The sequence below is a fragment of the Sparassis crispa genome (genome assembly GCF_003851025.1).
Source record: "Sparassis crispa DNA, contig_000000F, whole genome shotgun sequence".
Taxonomy (NCBI): Eukaryota; Fungi; Basidiomycota; class Agaricomycetes; order Polyporales; family Sparassidaceae; genus Sparassis; species Sparassis crispa.
In genome coordinates this window covers 46,123-64,002 of record NW_020939747.1, presented here as the reverse complement: position 1 = coordinate 64,002, position 17,880 = coordinate 46,123, and the positions used below count along the sequence as shown (strand labels likewise).

Below are 17,880 nucleotides of genomic sequence, written 5' to 3'. Positions count from 1 at the left end.
CACCAATATGTCCTCGCATGAGTACAGTTTTTCCTGCGAATTCATCCGATTTTTGTCCGAATGAGTTCCACCCTTGCGCGTGGCTCCTGGACGAGATTGCCGATGGCCCATCATGAGGGCTTGACTCCTCGGTCTCTGCGACCGCCTCGAAATCGGATATACCTCCTTCGTTCAGCGAGTAATGACACCAAACAATCAAAGTTCACGACGTGCGGTGCTTAGACGTCGTTACTTTTCGTGAAGATCTTCAGGTGGATGGAGTCCAAACCCTCACCGTTATCGTCAATGTCCATAGCCTAGTTCCCTGGACTTCCTTCTGCTGGGGTGAGCCACATCATCTAACGACACCACAGTACCGCGATCTTACGATAGCATCAGGCAGGTCCCATTGACAGAAGGATAACTTTCACGTTGTTCACTACTCTGACATAGCGGAGGAAATTCTCCCCGCGGGTGATCAGGTCGAGGGATGACGCGTGGGAGACCTCGTCTGCACTAACTTCGTGCTGGACCATCTGTACTGCAAGCTCAGGAACTGATGGCTACTGTGCTCGTCGGGCTCGTCGGGCTCACATAGTACAGTCCTTCGTACGTTCGTCCGTCGATCTTGCATATCGGTGCTATCGGCTAGTCGCTAGTGTTGATCCCTCAGCATCGTTCCTACGGAGAAAAGTCTGCCTTGCCGAGATTATCTGCCTGAGTTTGCCGTCTGACCGAGAAACAGATGCGCGGCCGTTATCTGCTGTGCTAACACCCCCCTGTTTTTGTTATGTCTGTCTCATGACCTCTGGCCCTAGTCACCCTCTTGTTCCATATCACAGCGTTTCTCGGCTTGCCGTGACGAACATCTTCCCGGAAGCATTAGCAATCTCTAACTATGCTCATCTGGAGAGCTAGTGTTGCAATATTCGATTTTTTGGCATCACTAGGATTTCTGCAGTTTTCAGGGTCGAACTCACAACTTTGGGCTTTATACAATTGTTTGTTTTTACACAATGTCCGTAGCTACGTTTGCACGAGCGGTGCGGCCAGCGCCTCCGAGTTGTTGTTTTATGTGGCTGCATCAGATCTCGATCGCGCGGCGACGTAGCGCCCGTTGCCGCCATGGCATTGAAACTGTTCGTTTTCATCGCGAAAACCAATAGGTGATAGCTGGTTTTTCTCATTCTGGACTCTATGGATCCCCTCAAGCAATATCTTCATATCCTGAAAGAAGATATTGCATGGCACAAATTCGTCGACGATGGCCAGAAATGGCCGTCCAGCGTGCGTGAGCTATGTGGCGGACTACTCACAGCTCGACGGGTTCCACTCTGGGTAACGACGGTGAATACATCCTTACTATATCGTCTGGTTTTCTGTGCTCTAAATGCTCCATCCACAGGGTCCCTATCCTGCCGTTGATCCTCGAACGGAACCCCTGCTGGAGGAATTGCAAAACACGTTCCAATCGCATGCTGGCTCACTCGAGGACGCGGTCTTCGATCAGCAATTACGGGGCATGTTCGGGACCCTTCTCAGTGATTGCGCCAGACTTCGAAACGTCATTTCATCCGATAGTCTCTGTGGCAGCGCCAATCCGAAGGAATCATTCCTGATTGTCATGATATCCAATGTGATGTCCTCCGTGACAGCAGATTTTTCCATAGAGTAAGCATCCCTTGTCAGTGTGCTATCTTTCAACTGATCATCGTGTTTTGTGAAGTGAAAACGTTTTAGTCGCCTTACCACGCTATCGTGGCGGCGGGCTGAACGTACCTACGAGATTCATGTCGAATTCCATCCAGGTACCGCTTTTGATGTCTGTTTTCGCGGAGATCCCCGACGATAACTCCAATGCGGACGGATCTGATGCAATGGCGAACGATCCTGATACTGACGAGGCCGACTCTGAGGCAGAGTCGCCCAACCCGGACACGGAGCAACATGAGGACGAATCTAGTGAACCATCGGAACCTCCTCGGCCGGTTTCGGTCGCTTCACCTATGTCTATGTCGACATTTCTCTCCCTATGCGCGAAGCCCGTTCTCATTGAGGAAAGCGATAGTGACTCGGAGTCGCTGTATGACCCCCCTCCACCGGCGGAGTTGAACGCACACATCCTCGTGTATCCGCCATCGAGAGAACTGCCGAAGCGATGCCCTCTGCCGTTTCTGTGCGTTGCGGAGGAAGATGATCTACCTCTCGTGATGATGGCGATTCTCTACCAGCGACATGTGTGGAAGATTCACGAGCCTGTCGTCGGTGTCAGGTTTTCCAAATATCATACCTCCATTTCTTTCTACATCGGATGGTTGGATGAGAATGTGGACAAAGAGGGCTCGTTAGTGAGGATATACATGACTCAACTGTGTCAATATTTTTTGCTCATTTTTGATTCTTCACAGCCTCGTGTACATATTGGCTCCTTAGGGCGAGATGGGTCCCTAGATCTGGCCTCACTTGAGGGGGCGTTTGCACTGTGTCGTGCTGCGTTGGCCTTGCAAGGGCTAGTGGCGAGAACATGCACCGCTGCAGAAGCTGCGGTCACGCTGGTTGCGGAGGAAATACAGGACGATTCTATTTCTATGTGGCGTCTGGACACGGGAGAAGGTGTTCATTCTGTTGACTCGCCTGAGGGCCAGTATGACAGGATTGAAGCGTGGGCAGAAGGTCTTGCCTACAAATACCCTGCAACGTAAGTGCGTCCTGCCAGTCCTCCCATCCATCACTTCTGAAGTGGAATTTGATACACCAGCACAATGATCGATTCTAAGAAGACTGCACGAAAAGCGAGGTATGAACATTGGATGTCGTACTCTTGCTGCCCTTGACGTTTACTCGTCGTTCTGCAGAAAGGAGGGGACCTCGGACTCGTCTGTTCCTTCGATAGGGTCTACCAATTCTACAGATTCTACGCCTTCGAGTCTGTCGTGAGTTTCTGATCAATTTTTGTGGCATCGATGTCTGATTGCAATATAGGATGATTGCAATTCCAGAAGAGGTGGAGTTGGAGTGAGCATCAGAGTCTCCATCGTTTTTTGATACTAACCTGCACGTAGACAGAAAGGCGAGAGTCAAGGCTCAAAGAAATCAGTGTACAAGCCGATGTCATTTTCTTCGTAAGCGACATATCATCTGCTCCTGCTATGTCCTCACAGATAGCATTAGATTCGCCGCTGAAGCTGCTAAGAAGGGGAAGGGTGCACTTATGCATGACTATCTATTCGATAGACGCGTCGTACTCTCTGCGCTATGTTGCAACCCCGTCATTTTTTCATTGTATGAAATTTATGCAGGAGATGTATGGCCATTGCATTGGAAAACACTCGTAAGCAACTCCTTTCCTTGTCCTCATTGTAGCATGCTAATGAGCAACAGGATGATATGCCCTCGGTTGATCCCTCCCTTGAACCGTTCCGACAAGAGTTGTTTGCACAGGCACAGCAACATCATGAACTCAGCGCTGTAGCACCGCGGGACGTACCCGTAGAGGTCCTTCCGCTGTTAGAGGGAAGCTTATCTCTGATTCTTGCTGTGGCGAAACGGGCTCAGGGAAAGGCCCGATCAGTGATTCCTCCATCCGAGTCTGTTTGGCGTCACGATTTCGATTCTCTTATCTTTGACTTCTTCACTAATGCATTAAATGGAGCAAACAGCCTGTATTCTCCAAGCAGCTGCTCGAGTGACGCGCCAAAGCTTCAACTTCCTGATGATGACAGGGTCATTCCATCGTAGGTTCTCGTCATCATTGACCTACATTCCATCTAATTGAAGTGGACAGAACAGAGCGCATGATATATTTACCCAAGACTATTGGTATGGACCAAAGGTCTGCGGGAGACTTATTTTTCCACATCGGTAATGGGCTCAGCTCCGGCGAAACTTACGACGAGATGCTGAGGCAGCGGATCGGACCCAATGAAGATCTCCTTACAGAAGCTGGCGACCTGGAGCGGAGGGCACACCTCCAGCTTCTAATCCATGGGAACGATTGGCTGGAGCGTCGAGACTGGGATGGATACGCATTGGAGCGTCTCAAAGAAGATCCTTATCGAGCCATTTGCGACGCTCTCGGGACGGTCTCGATTGATCTTCCAGTGAGGCGGGAGTCTCTCGCGGCCGTGCAGTTGGTGGCCACAGGATCGCCAAAAGCCCCATACATAGTGGGCGCACACGAAGACAAGGAATCCATGTCTCGTGCCAATGCGTTAAATGGAACAATCAGCCTGTATCCTCGGAGCAGTCTGTCAAGTGATGCGCCAAGGCTTCAACTCCCTGAGGACAACAGGGTCATTCTGTCGTAGGTTTTAGTCATCATTGACCTTCACTCTATCTAATTGAAGTGGACAGAACGGAGCGCATGATATATTTACCCAAGGCCGTTGGTATGGACGAAAGTTCTGCGGAAGACTTATATCTCCACATCGGTGGTGGGCTCAACCCTGGCGAAACTTATGAGAAGATGCTAAGCCAACGGATTGGACGCAATGAAGATCTCCTTAGAGAAGCTCGCGTCCTGGAGCGGAAGGCACGCCTCCAGCTTCTGAACCATGGGATCGATTGGCTGGAGCGTCGAAACTGGGATAGATACGTATTGGAGCGTCTCAAAGAAGATCCTTATCGAGCCATTTGCGACGCTCTCGGGACGGTCTCGATTGATCTTCCAGTGAGGCGGGAGTCTCTCGCGGCCGTGCAGTTGGTGGCCACAGGATCGCCAAAAGCCCCATACATAGTGGGCATGCACGAATCCAAGGAATCCCTTGATATGCCTGATGGTACCTCATCTGGAGCAGCTCCGACGATTCACTTGCAGCAACGACTATATTCGTCCGCTCCGGCCCTAGAAACAGTGCCGGAGGTAGATGACTCAGACCAGGCTTTACCTTCGAATCCGGGTATTCCACACTCCACCGGGAAAGTTCCTCCTCCTGCAAACTCACCGAATATTGACTTGCTACCGACTCGCGATTATGCCATTGCTGCGAGCTCCGTCTGTGATACCGACCGCCTGTATAAAAATGCAGAGGCACGTGCATATCTCGACGAGAATCTTGAGGCCATGTCCAAGGTGCTCACGGCGGGACAGACAAAGAATGCGCAAATTAAGAATCCTGCAGTTCTGGAACTACCCATGTTTATGATGGAATACAAGAAGCAGGATACAGATATCGGCAAGGGAGAAAATCAGCACAGGCTGGCTTGCGCGTCGGCAGCGACATTTCTTGATGTGCTGGGGCTGACCAAAAAGCCTGTTTTCAGTGGACTTACTGATGGCCCGAGAGTAGCACTTGCGGCTGCTTGGAGTAATGATGGAGTGAGCTGCATTCAGTCTGATTGCTTTGTACTTGCTGATCGGCTTGCCATCGTTAGTTCATAGAAATTTTCGAGCGGCAGACTCGTACCATGGACATCTCTACGGCGTTGGGAGCCTTCCAGTTTGTCAGTGTCCTGGCTAGACTTGCTATCATCTACTCGAAGGATCTCGTGGATACTTTTAATAAGGTGTCCAAGCCTCTTCTCATCAAACAACTCGACGATCGGGAGTTCGAGAAGCTTGACAGCAAGCTGCAGTGGAAACAACCTACGCCTCCCAAATCCGAGAGATGGGAATCCGAAGATGCTACAAGACAGCCAGTTTAGACATCCGAAACGGTAGAGACTCCAGTTCAGTACGGCCAGTGATATTTGATGACGAAGGCGGCTCAGAAGGTGATGTGAACGTATTATACTAGGCACAGCGGAGATGCATGCAAATCTTGCCAAATGTTGGAGCGTAGTACTTACTCAGTAGTGCCTTTAAGGCCCATTGTAGAATCTAGTAATTTGGCGCATTGGTGTTTGGCAAAACGTAGCTTTCGTGCAAATAACTTCAGACTTATTGGTCGGCGCGCCAGACGCGTCCAGTCACACGTGACTGAGGCGCGTCACCGCTTTCTACTGACTGTCACACACCAACAATGTATTCTAACTATCTGACGCTCATCCCTCTCATCGAACATATAGGAGGACAACTTAGGCTATACCCCGCTCATGTTCTGGCGATCCAAACTGACGATGTGGATTCAGGCGGCCCTGTCTCCTACGCGACCATCATGGCTGGGGTGGCAGCTCATGGACGACAGTCCGTACCCTCCCTCCTGCACAGCCTGCTGACCGCTGTATCAAATGCGGATTACAGAAGAATACATGATCTATCCAGGTGCGTTTACCGTAATCTCTGCCTCTGCGTTGTAAAGGCGGCTGGTTTCTTCGTGTTCTACCTCGCCGGTAATGGAATGAATCCGCGATTGGAGAGTCTGCGCTCTTCGCGATCACGGCGAACGAGCCCGCGACGTCACGCCCATGATCTTTGGTGTGACCAGTGTCCCCGACTTCGCAGATGCGGATCCAGAAAACTCATTGTGTCCCGTTGTGGGCGCTTGTCCCACATAAGGCAATCGTTATCTGTCGCTCATGTCGGACCTGCATAGACTACAAGGCGAGGAGATTGCTTGGGCGTGCATTTACGTTCCAAATTACAAGGACATGGTTGCCGACTAGGCAGAGACGTCTAAACTCTTCTAGTTTAAGTTCAGCTTCCAGTTGGCGATTCCTCTCAAACTTCCCCTTCCTTACAGAACTTCGTGTGCCGGCCACATTGAGAAATGCACTTTCCTTTAAATCTCAAGTCGCTGGACTTCCTCATTTCTCGTCTCACCTCTCCTCCAAATGGTAGACCTTGTCACATCTCGAAATTATCCCACGACACGCTTGTTGATCAAGTCTTCATATACCTGGACGTGTTTGACATCTTGCGCTTGCGACTGGTGAGTACCTCATCCTCCACGAAGTCCGCCGATGTCGAATCTGTGCTACAGGTCAACAAGCTTTACTATTACCTCACTCATCACAAATCTGGAAACGATTCTTGCGAAATGCCGAGGTCCCTCTCCCTCCTTTACCTCCGACATCACGTTACTCACTTCAGAACATCAACGGCTTGGAGGCAGAACGTGTAGTTTTGCGCGGAGTCTCTCTCGAAGAGCGCTGGAAGAACAATGACCTGAATTACATGCAGTCTTGGCAGTTCTACGCTCACTACCATATTCTCTCAATGGCTATGCTTCCTGGGGGACATTATATCGTTGCCTCCGTCACAGACAATGCGCGAAGTCGATATTCGCTCATCATCTTTGTGATGGACTCCACCCTAGCAGGAGCCTGGGTTGTCGCAAGAACTGACACGTTCACCAAAGCTTACCACTTACAAGCGAAATACATGACCATTGGCGGCGAACGCGGAATAGTTGTGGCGTATATCCGCAGGAATTACAGACGCTTCGAGGATATGCAGAGCGGGTTAGGCTGCGTGACATTCGTATGGTGCATCTACTTACGAAATGATTCTTCTGCAGGGTAGATATATCTCAGTACAGCGCCGACCACGAGATCGATTCGCCAGTGCCGATCAAGTATGAATGTGTTTGTCTTCATGTACCGCTCTCTTCTTTGGAGGTTTTGGGAGACTCGCGGATCGTGCCCGGCTCGGAGGAGTACTTACGACATGCGAGGGCTCAGCCTGACCGTTCCGCCCCCTGGCCACTGTCCAGACCCGGAGTCCTCTCGGAATTCCGTGTCTTGACGAGATCTTTGGTTCACCGTATCTGGCGGTCGCGAAGGACCGCAACAAGATTGTTTTCAAGAAGTTGGACGGCGGCCCGGCTGCCACGCTGCATTGCGAACCGACCTTCGTCGGTCCTATCGAGGTACGTATATTCTCGTAGTGTGAAACAACGCTCACACTTATATTTAGGAGCATTCTATTGCCGCAATCCGCCTCGTCTCTGTAGAAAACAAGGTTCTTGTGGTACGTAAGGTCAGCCAGGGAGACCCCACTGTCACCGTCGAATATTACGACGTTATTCCTCCGGGCGACGAGAAGGCCGAGGTTCATGCCAGCTGCACCAACGGCATAATCATTTATGGTGCGGATGCGACGTGGGTGAAGATCTCCGACCATGGTATCCCTCCCAGGGAGGACGACAGTGTCGTGCCGGTTCTATACGGCCGTCCCGAAGCGTATGCGCCGCGTCCCATTTCCGTCTTCATATACCTGAGCGCCGGCCGAAAACTCCTGCGCCTGTCGATATTCCCTGTGCGCGACGAAGACGTACCCCTTCCATCTCCCTCCTCTGGACCTCTAAGCCACGATCAGGCATACGGAGCATATACGTATCCCCTGAAGGCTGACAAAGAGCCCGATTGGTGGAGCTTTAAGCGCTATGAGGAGGAAGCGCACGTTTTGGCGGGGTCGTATCGCTCGATCGTGTACACCACACCGCTCGGTAACCGGACGGACGCTCCGCCCATCGTCAAATTCCATCGCTACTTCGATCCGTGGAGCCGCTGGGAGGACCCCCCGGAAGGGGTTGACATGTCTCAGAAGCACGTCGTGTCTCGGACGTATGTTCCTGACGGCGTGAGGGATATAAAGTCGGTCGCTGCGCTCGCGTGGGACGAGACGATTGGCCGCCTGTGCGTCGCCGGCGCGGGCTCTCCGACGGTGCACGTCCTGGACTTTGCGGCGTGGCCGGTGTCGCGTGAGTGAGATGGTTCTGCGAGTATGTTTCAGAGATGCTGACGTTCGTGCCAGGGGAAACGAGCGGGGGGACAGTGCGGAGGCCTGTTGCCGTGCAGCTCAATCCGGACCCTGATGCCGTCCTGGCGCCTCTTCCGGAACTTCCGCCTGAAGAGGACGGGGAGATCGAGTTGATGGCTGTGGATACCACATGAGGAACCAGTTAGACCCGTCGTCGCCCTTTTTCTCGCACTCGCAACCACTCTATCGCATGCTATCGTGATGTGTTCCCGTCGTTCCCTCACCGCACGTCTCGTGATGTTTCTCGACATGGCTTTTGTTAACTGCAAGTGTAGCTGTACGTCTAGTCTTACCGCATGTCTCGTCGTCATGTTTCTCCTCTACGTATGTTTAGTGCACAGCTGGTATAGCGGTCTAGTAAATCACGTCTATTTCATTCGTGTGCGGTCTGACAGGTATCGGAGGATGTGACGAGGGTATGCATTGCACGACGCCTCCGAAGCGGACAACTCGTTCGACACATCCTAAACCCGTCCGTGAAAAGGGAGATCGAGTGTAGCTTCGCCGAGCAAGCGCGCGGTAGTACGATAACTGACACGCAATACGCATGGGCTATACCAACTAGTACCCTTCGTCTCAATTTCTACGGCCGCGGAGACGCGATGCGGAAGCAACCATGAACATTGGGATTCAAACTGTTATCGAGTTCCAGATCCACGCAGACGAAGAAAATGGGGGTACCGTACCGGCGCAGCAGCAACGTTCAATTCGAGCACGCTGCCGATCAATATTCAATCCCCTTTCTCGGGCCAAGCAGACCGCGTTACGTTCTGACCGAGACAGCGAACTCCACCGGCGAATAATCGAACGTCTTGTCGGTCCTGAAACGGCGGTACAGTACGTGCCCGTTTATTGTGAGGTGCGCGCGCCTCCCGTGAGGGTAGGTAAATCTGGTCTGGCAAGCGTTCGAATCGCAGCTCTCGAAGCGAAACATATCGCAGTCTGGCCGAGAGCGAATATCCAACGTCCGTCAGACCTGCAGCTGGGCGAGAGCACCCCCGTGCGTGAGGCAAACCCAGCAGCATCTGAATGCGCGCTCTCCAGTAAAGCGAAGCGAGCGGTGGCACGTTTGACACCCTGCGCTCGCGCTCGGATGGGCGTCTTGACCAGCGACGCAGCACACCGTGCGGATGGGGGGGGGGGGGGGAAGGGGGGGGTGAAAGAGGTCGTGTCGTCGGTGTGTCGTCGGAGTCCGCCGGGCGCGGATCCAGAGACCGGGCGTGGCACGACGACGAGAGCAGAGGATTCCCCGCCGCTTCTGCGGGAACGCAGCGGGGTTTGTGTTGAGCGCTTGCGCGAGGAGCAGGAGCGGGTTCGAGGAGGACAGACGCCGTGGGGGAGGTTCGCACGTGCAGTCTATATGAAAGGGACGGAAACACAGCGCTGCGTTGCGAGGGCCAGAGCAGCAGCAGCAGCAGCAGCAGCACTCTGCCCGCAATCGCGGGCGATTCGCGCAGTGGGATGTGCGCACCTCGACCGGTGCGTCGCCGCGGGCTTGCGTCGTGCGAGTCGTCAACGGCGCTCAGCGCTGATGGCGGCGCGTCGAAGATGGGTGTACAGATGTCCGCAGCACGAATCGAGACGGACGGGGCTGCGCCCACTGAGACTCGGCGGGGCGGGGCGGAGACGCACGGTACGACGTGCACGTATCCCGGTGGCAGTCCCGACGGACCCCTTCCGTGCCTCCGTCCGTCCGTCCGTCCGTCAAAAACACGGCGCGGCGAAAACGCACCCCTTCTACCCCCGCGCTCGAGCCACTCCGCCGGAGCAACCGATGAACCACCACCACCACCTCTCCACGGGTGCGGCGCGGCTCGCCGTTGAGCACCTCGCAGGCCTCCGTCTCCGTCACGGTCGTGCATGCCGGAGACGGACGGCGTAGCGGGCACGGACGCACCCGAGCGCAGGATATACATATCTATATATATATATGTTGCTGCCGATAGTGCATCGCGGCTGGCGGGCTTCCAGGACCGGTCGGGAGAGCGTGCGCAGGAGAGGTCGGGTTCCGCCTGCTGGCCGCTGGTATATACTCGAGCGCCATCGATGGAGACCGGGGGGAGGGGGGGGGGGGGGGGCCGCGGACGACGAGCGAGCGCGTGTTATACTATACCGCCGGCCCCCGGGGTGGACAGCACAGCGCAGCGCAGCGGTAGCGAACGTACCCAAAAAGCGCAAGATGGCGAGATCGGAGACGCGCAGACCACGTTACGTTACGTTCCGACCGAGCCTCCTGTGAGGGTAGGTAAATCTGGCGGCGGTGTTCGAACCGCAGCCCCCCGAAAATGCAAAAACATATCGCAGTCCGGCCGAGAGCGAATAGCGAACGTCCGCCAGACCTGCAGCTGGGCGAGAGCACCCCGCCGTGCGTGAGGCAAACCGCGCGAGCAATCGTCCGAATGCGCGCGCTCTCCAGCGAAGCAAAGCGAGCGGTGGCACGTTTGACACCCTGCGCTCGCGCTCGCGCGCGGATGGGCGTCTTGACCAGCGACGCAGCACACCGTGCGGACGGAGCGTCGAATCGTAGGTCTGTAGGGGCCGTGTCCCTCGCCGGAGTGCGCCCGGCGCGGATCCAGGGACCGGACGAGGAGAGGAGCGCAGAGCGGGCTTCCCCGCCGTTTCCGCAGAACCACACGCGAGGGTCGAGGACAGACGGGGGGGCGGGGGGAGGTTCGCGTACGGTCTGCACGACAGGGGCGGAACCACGGCGTCCGCGTCGGTGGGCGTCTGCGCCAGGTATGCTCGCGCTGCGCACTGCGCGGAGACGGGGCGGGGCGTGCGATGCGAGGTCCAGAGCAGCGGCAACGCTCTGCCCGCGATCGCGGGCGATGCTCGCAGTCAATCGCGGGCGATTCTCGCACCTCGACGGGTGCGTCGCCGCGGGCCTGCGTCGTTCGAGTCGTCGTTAACATGGCCAGATTACGACGGTGACGGTGCGCGTCGAAGACGGGTGTACAGATGCCCGCAGCACGAATCGAGACGGACGGGGGCTGCGTCCGCTGAGGCTCCGCGGGGGGGTGGGAAGACGTACGGTATGGCGCGCTCGTACCCCGTCGCCTTCTACCCCCCCGCGCGCGCTCGAGGTCCCCTCCGCCGCCACCTCCCCATCTCTTCACGCGTGCGGCGCGGCTCCAAACCGTTGCGCGTGCACATCTCGCAGGCCGCCGTCTCCGACACGGTCGTCGTCCATGCCGAAGACGGAGGGCGTAGCGGACACGGACGCACGCGAGCGCAGGATATATATGTATATATATGTATGTGGCTGCTGATAGTGCGTGGCCGGAGGAGCGCGCTGAGCCTAGTGGGCTTCCAGGACCGGTCGGGAGAGCGCGCTCGGAAGAGGCGGGGTTTCGTCGGTGTATACGCGAGCGCTGGCGTGGCCGGCGCAGCGAGCGAGAGCGTAGTATGTGTTATACTGCTGGCCCCGGGGTGGACAACCAAGGGCGGCTGCACAGCGGCGCAAACGTACCCAAAAGCGCAGGGATGGCGATGTGACCGTCTAGATCGGAGGCGCCGATTTGGTGTGTGCGTGTCCCGTGCGCGGTGGGGTCGTCCGTTGGGGTTGTTCGTTCTTGGCGGGAAACGCTCGCGCCTCGCGAACGGACACACCGGGTTATCGCGAGGGGGAGCAGCGCGGGCTCCCGCCCTAGGAGCCAGCGCGGGACGTTGCTGTTTCCCAGGATCGGATCCCCCTGCCGAACATGTACATCCGATAGTTTCCATATCCCGCGCAGCGTACCGAGGCACCCAAGCAGAGGGAGAAGGAGAGGCGCACCTCTTGTCGTATAATAAGTGCAGCATCCTCTCCGAGCCCTCGGGAGCGAGTTCGCCCTGGAGGCGCACGTGAGTCACTCGCGCTTGAAGCTTGAAGTTGGGCAGCTTGGAGGGAGCTCGCCTGGAGATAGTCGCCGACTCCGACGAAGCTTATCTGGGAGCAGTCTTGGGGTGACGTCATGGATGCGAGCGAATGCTTAAGCGCTGAGCGCTGAGGTCGCAGCGGGCCCGGCGATTCGCGATCGACCCCTTCTGGCAAGACTCACGCCAGGCAACGGAGGTGGATTGCAGAGATGGGTTTGTCTTTATTTAGTGCCACACTGTGAACAAGCCGAGGATATTGCGCTCTTCTCTACCTCCGCTGTCGGTCTCCAAGCCACGCTTCATGAACTTATCCACTGGTGTCGCATAAATTTCATGCTTATCAATGTACGTAGGCAAGACATTATGTATGATATTTGGGCCACTTCCACGCAAACTTCCTACCTTCTCAGTATATGGGTCTGCGCTGTCCATCGTCGACGAATGCACCTACGTCGGCATTACATTTACCTCTACACACCGAAATATCTTTGCACACCATTGTTCTCGAAAAGCTTCCTCTGCACGTGCTGTGGCTAATGCGACTCTTCGCAGATCTGCCGCCCTTGTCTGTATATGGGCCGAGTTGATCCTCGCCTTATTTTTGGCTGTGAGGTTGCTCTCGACGTGGATGACGGTCTTCTCCTCCCATTGATCACGGTTCAACACACCTTTTTAAGACACCTTCTACACCGTAATCAACGATCAATGTGCATAGTCCTCTTTTCGGAGACAGGCAGCTCTGGCCCTTGCCTTACCGTCGGGCCTCCCTCACCCTGCGCTACCTCCGGTACCTCCTCTCCCTCCCTGCCGGTCACGTTGCTGCTTTAGCACTGTCTGAAGCTCACGTATTGGCACTGGCACGTCATCCCTCTTGGCTATCCGATCTCCACCATGCTTTGGGAAACTTCGATCCTCCAGTCGCTTGTGAATTCCGCAACCCACTCAGGGCGCCGTGTATGTGTTGAGCAGCATATTCGAGACCTTCAGCACGCTCTCGAGTCCCATATTCGATCCCGCATCGACTCCACTGTGAAGTTGCCGAACTCCCTCCATCGTCGGCTGGAAATGACAGAAAAAACCGCCGACTGCTGCAGCGCGGGCCTCTCCTATATTTCGTCACTAACCCCCGTTGTCCCCTGCGCGCAACACACCGCCAGGCGCTCACACGTCTTCTCCTTTCTGATCGCTCGTTAGCAGTCGAGCGCCTGCGGTACCGGGATCGCGTACCGCGCGAGTGGCGTGTCGTCTGTGTCGCAGGCGGGCTCATATATTGAGGACGTACGTCCCTCCCTATATTTTTTGCCAGTGTGCTGCTGCACAACGCCTCCCTCCGAGTACAGCTTCTTGGAGACCCGTTTTTCTGCGCAGCGCAGGCCCAGGTGCTGCTGCCCACTTTACAGCGTGCCCGCGCTTAATCCTCCCTCCCCCTGCCGTTTTTTCGTCATCTCCTTGCTGCTGGCGTTGCTTGTACTCATCACAGCGACAACCCGGCGTTCCGAACTGGGACCCATGCCGGTAATATTAATACACCACCACCACCACCACCACCTGCGATCACCTTCCATGTAAGGCGACCGGCCTATCACGCCGCTGCAGCTGGGGTCTCAGGCCGAACATATCCGCAGTGTTGTCTTTGTCGAGTGCGCACACATCCAGTGAGTAATGACGTCGACTCGCCCAGCCCTCTACTTGCAGTAACCCTGCGCCGTTGTCAGATACTTTCTGTCTTTGCTGTTCACAATCCACAAGGCACACACGCTCGTAATGTGACTCACAGATGGGACCGCGGCTCGACCCAAGGATATCGTTTTCTGTCGAAGTAAGTACGTCGCTAGGCCCTGTTTTCTCGTCCGTAAAAGCTGACGATTCCCCTGCTGAAGTTGCGAATGACGACACTGGCACACAGTGCGATTGGGATAGCGATGCGACAGCGGTTGTGGAGGCCGCAGCCACATACGCCGTTCCCAGTTCTGGATACGCCCGAGAGCACGCTGATAGGAATGAACATGCGGCAAAATGCGGAATTGTTGATCTGGCGGTCAAGCTCTGGAAAGGAGGAACGAGAACAAAGTACCCCCCCGTCCGGTGTGTGTTCTTCTCCATAGAGTCGTTTTTCTAGGGCCGCATTGCTCACAGCGTCATCACCACGGAGAGTATGCAAGTCTTGGCGTCGACCGCTCCACGCGGTGATCCCATCCAAAGATGGCACCCGAAAATTCTGTGCGTTTTTCATTTTGTACCATCGGTGTGTCGCAGCCATACAGCGCGCGCGAACTTTGGAACAAAACACGGGCGGAGCACAACTATGAGTGAATTCACACTGGGCACAGGTCGGGTTGCCGTTCGACCGCTGGGCGAAAGGTTCAGGAGGAGGCACGGCGGTGGACGTGGGCGGTGAACTTGGCCGTGTATCGGCGTCATTGCGTGCTGATGTCTTCGCAGCACGCGCAACACCCAACACAACGACACGATATGCTGCCAGTTGATGGATACGCTACTAGCCACAGGAGAGACAGGCGCCGCTTGCTCGCTCGAAGCTCTCGCGACCCCTTGATGCACTGGGCCCATCGTCGCGCGCGGCTCCTCGAACCTGTACGCACCCTCTTCATCTTCCGCTGCGCCTCGCAGAGACTTCGTCCCCATCGAACACGCTAACTACCATGACACCTGAGGGGCCACTCGCAGGGACGGTGGTTGCGGACGGTGCTCGGAAGCTGCTCCGTCGTCGAGGAAGAATCGGTCGGCGGTGAACGCGGTGGAACGCTAGGGCGCCGGTGCCGTCCCAGCGGGGCGCTGGTACAAAGAGGGCGAGAGAGGCCTAGGCACACACATGGGGCGCTCAGCGACAAGATGCATAAGCCATACCACTCACCCGAGGTGCGCCGCGCATTCCACGGTCGGGGATCTGGATTCCTCATTTTTGCCGTCATCGTCGTCCACGGATGCCGCACGCCTGTCTCTCGTCTCGTTCTGACAGCCTCTTCCCCACCTTCTGCCAAAACCCCGGGGCGGGACGTGCAACCCCCCAAAACGACTCACGAGGCCCTCATGTAGTGCGCCCTCTTCTCGCCATGACCGCCACCGACGTGGGGGAAAGGGTGGGAAGGGGGTGCACTACAAGTACACCGGTGGGTTGTGCAAATGGGAAAGTGGGATATGTGATACAACTGAAGGGAGTGTCAAGAGACCAGCAGTAGGAAGGATCGGCCTTGCAATGAAGCTCGAGTTGATACGTGGTAGAGAAGGCAAAAATGAAGGTGGGATATGTGCTATGACCAAAGGGATTGCCAAGAGACCAGCTCTAGGAAGGTTCGGCCATCCAATGAAGCTCGATTTCGAAGATATCTGCCTGCATGTAATGCGAGGCAACGAGCTGGAGGCCATCCGGATGTCCGACCCTTTTCACCTTTGGCCACAAGGTAAATAACGGAGACAGCACGGGACGACAGAGAACGTACTGCAAAGAAATCCCCAAGCAGCTTCGACACTTTGCCGACCGACTGCTTGCGAGTGACGTGGGAATCTCCATGCACCACGGCCGTGTCTCTTTCGACCTGTTCACAACCAAGCCACTTCAAATGTCGTTGATTCCTGTCAGGACGCATTTGCGATGGGGGATAGATAGAGCAAACGTACCATCCAGGCTGCACGAACCGTTAACAGTCCCGTCTCTTCCAGGACGTGCTCGTGAGCCCCCTCCATACGAGAGTAGGAGGCATAATTGTTTAGTGGAACGCCCGAACCACTCTCGAACCCAAAATACACTGTCTGGACGGCCTGCCTGGGAGTATCCCTTCTCTCCCAGCTCGCCCTTGGCCTCGGACTGAGTAGATTGAAGTGTACGAAGAATGGCGAGGGCTGGAACAGGCAAGGGGTAATGTGTGCCCCTTACGAAAACGCGGCGTGACGTGAAAGACATTGTCAGTCCCCCGGCCAATGGACGTGTACTGTTCTGTGGCTCGTGTGGCGTGCAGGAGATGCCTGATCGCGGCCGTCCAGCCTCGCTGCATTTCGCCATCTGCTGGTCAGTCAGAAGTATCGTCAGTGGCTATAACAACTCTGTAAGGGGACTTGAAACTTTCCTGCGGCACGGCAATGGACTCCGGGGGCAACCGGTGAACTGCGCCCAAGTGCGGTTGGCAAAGTTTAATCGGGCCATGGCCGAACGGCGGGCACGATCTTGGCGTGGGACGTGGCCGGCAAGTGGTCGGAAGGTGCAGTGGGGATATGTCGACGAGCATTGGGGTAGATTTGGTGGTGGTGGTGGTGGTGGTGGTAGGTGTAGTGGAAGGAACTGGGGGAATGCCTTGCTAAGTCGCTCTCTTATATGCTGGGCCGGCTGCGGGCGCTTGCAAGATGCCGTGGCCAGTGGAGCGCGACGCGTTTGTCACGTGATCTGTGCTTGGAGGCATTGCAGCGGCTTCGAATGCGTCGCAACCTGTGTATTGTTCCACACGTATTCCACGCCATTCAGTGTTCCTCATTATCCAAGGTGCTGCGCTGTCGATGACGTACTGAGGTGCGTTTTATCGATTTTTCTACTATCGTTACCCCAGTATTGCAATCTGGTCTAGTTATGCAATTTCGCCGTTTTGCCGCATTTTGCTGCACTAAAAATCACAAAAAAAATGCAATAGATGTGCACAGTCCCAAATACCTTGGCTGTGCAACTTCGGAGTCAAACTCGGAGGGGAAGGGTGCGAAGTCTCTGAATTGCAAGTTTGGAGGACTCAGGCGTGACAGTGAAATGTGCCATTTAAAACTCCGACTAGAGGGAGAACAAGGGAATGGCACGTCGGCAAGCGTGATGATCTGTGACCGATTCGGCGCTCTTGCGTGCAAATGAGTCTCTTCACTGCGTTCGGTCTTGGAGTCGCACAACATCAGGAAAAAAATTGGCAGTCACACAGAAGGTAGCTTATATGTTGTATATTTGATCCAAAGAGGTTTGAAGGAAGACGGGCCCGATTTGAAGGAACGGTGACAGAGATGCAATCGCAATTGCATTACTGGGGTAACGATAGTATTGTTATTCCATTTTTCAGTGGCGGCGTTTCTGCGTCATCGTTTGTCTAATGTCACGCTCGAAGTTTTTCTCTCAGGTTCAAGCCATTGCGGCAATCAGCTCCAAGTTTGTCCCTTTAGACCATAGCCCGACACGAGGGCGACCGGGGGTCTGTTCCGGTGCTGGCATATTCGACGTCGTTCGCCATGCACAGCCTGTCTCTACTGGGGCCCCTCTACACCAACTGCTGCAGAATGCAGTCCGACAGCTACGCTTCTTGCAGTGACTAGCCAAGCCCCTCGCCCGAACTATGCCGGAGAAAAATATTTACGCTGACGAACGAGAGGAGCCCGGCTTTCCACCTTGCAGAGCCTCAGTACAGAGTGAACTGCATCTC

The 17,880-nt window shown here is 55.3% G+C and overlaps 7 protein-coding genes across 7 annotated transcripts; 4 read left to right on the top strand and 3 right to left on the bottom strand.

Moving 5' to 3' along the window:
• Positions 1-1,176: 1,176 nt before the first annotated feature.
• Positions 1,177-5,622, top strand: SCP_0100250 (hypothetical protein; the record flags this gene model as incomplete). The annotated part of the gene is made up of 13 exons (XM_027752265.1): positions 1,177-1,326; positions 1,385-1,650; positions 1,706-2,327; positions 2,388-2,677; positions 2,738-2,776; positions 2,835-2,912; positions 2,962-2,994; positions 3,042-3,101; positions 3,151-3,310; positions 3,361-3,713; positions 3,764-4,282; positions 4,333-5,296; positions 5,353-5,622. 13 exons carry the CDS (start codon positions 1,177-1,179, stop codon positions 5,620-5,622), a joined length of 3,804 nt encoding a protein of 1,267 aa, XP_027608066.1.
• A 317-nt stretch (positions 5,623-5,939) lies between these two features.
• On the top strand, positions 5,940-6,522 carry SCP_0100240 (hypothetical protein; the record flags this gene model as incomplete). The annotated part of the gene is made up of 2 exons (XM_027752264.1): positions 5,940-6,181; positions 6,453-6,522. The coding sequence occupies 2 exons, from the start codon at positions 5,940-5,942 to the stop codon at positions 6,520-6,522; spliced, it is 312 nt and encodes a 103-aa protein (XP_027608065.1).
• A 553-nt stretch (positions 6,523-7,075) lies between these two features.
• On the top strand, positions 7,076-8,754 carry SCP_0100230 (predicted protein; the record flags this gene model as incomplete). Its single annotated transcript, XM_027752263.1, has 5 exons — positions 7,076-7,320; positions 7,377-7,443; positions 7,572-7,727; positions 7,775-8,561; positions 8,615-8,754. 5 exons carry the CDS (start codon positions 7,076-7,078, stop codon positions 8,752-8,754), a joined length of 1,395 nt encoding a protein of 464 aa, XP_027608064.1.
• A 597-nt stretch (positions 8,755-9,351) lies between these two features.
• On the bottom strand, positions 9,352-10,536 carry SCP_0100220 (hypothetical protein; the record flags this gene model as incomplete). The annotated part of the gene is made up of 1 exon (XM_027752262.1): positions 9,352-10,536. The coding sequence occupies one exon, from the start codon at positions 10,534-10,536 to the stop codon at positions 9,352-9,354; it is 1,185 nt and encodes a 394-aa protein (XP_027608063.1).
• A 369-nt stretch (positions 10,537-10,905) lies between these two features.
• SCP_0100210 (hypothetical protein) lies at positions 10,906-11,529 on the top strand (the record flags this gene model as incomplete). The annotated part of the gene is made up of 1 exon (XM_027752261.1): positions 10,906-11,529. One exon carries the CDS (start codon positions 10,906-10,908, stop codon positions 11,527-11,529), a length of 624 nt encoding a protein of 207 aa, XP_027608062.1.
• A 3,554-nt stretch (positions 11,530-15,083) lies between these two features.
• SCP_0100200 (hypothetical protein) lies at positions 15,084-15,368 on the bottom strand (the record flags this gene model as incomplete). Its single annotated transcript, XM_027752260.1, has 2 exons — positions 15,084-15,296; positions 15,351-15,368. 2 exons carry the CDS (start codon positions 15,366-15,368, stop codon positions 15,084-15,086), a joined length of 231 nt encoding a protein of 76 aa, XP_027608061.1.
• Positions 15,369-15,779: 411 nt separating this feature from the next.
• SCP_0100190 (hypothetical protein) lies at positions 15,780-16,180 on the bottom strand (the record flags this gene model as incomplete). Its single annotated transcript, XM_027752259.1, has 3 exons — positions 15,780-15,884; positions 15,937-16,050; positions 16,115-16,180. The coding sequence occupies 3 exons, from the start codon at positions 16,178-16,180 to the stop codon at positions 15,780-15,782; spliced, it is 285 nt and encodes a 94-aa protein (XP_027608060.1).
• Between the last annotated feature and the right edge of the window lie 1,700 nt (positions 16,181-17,880).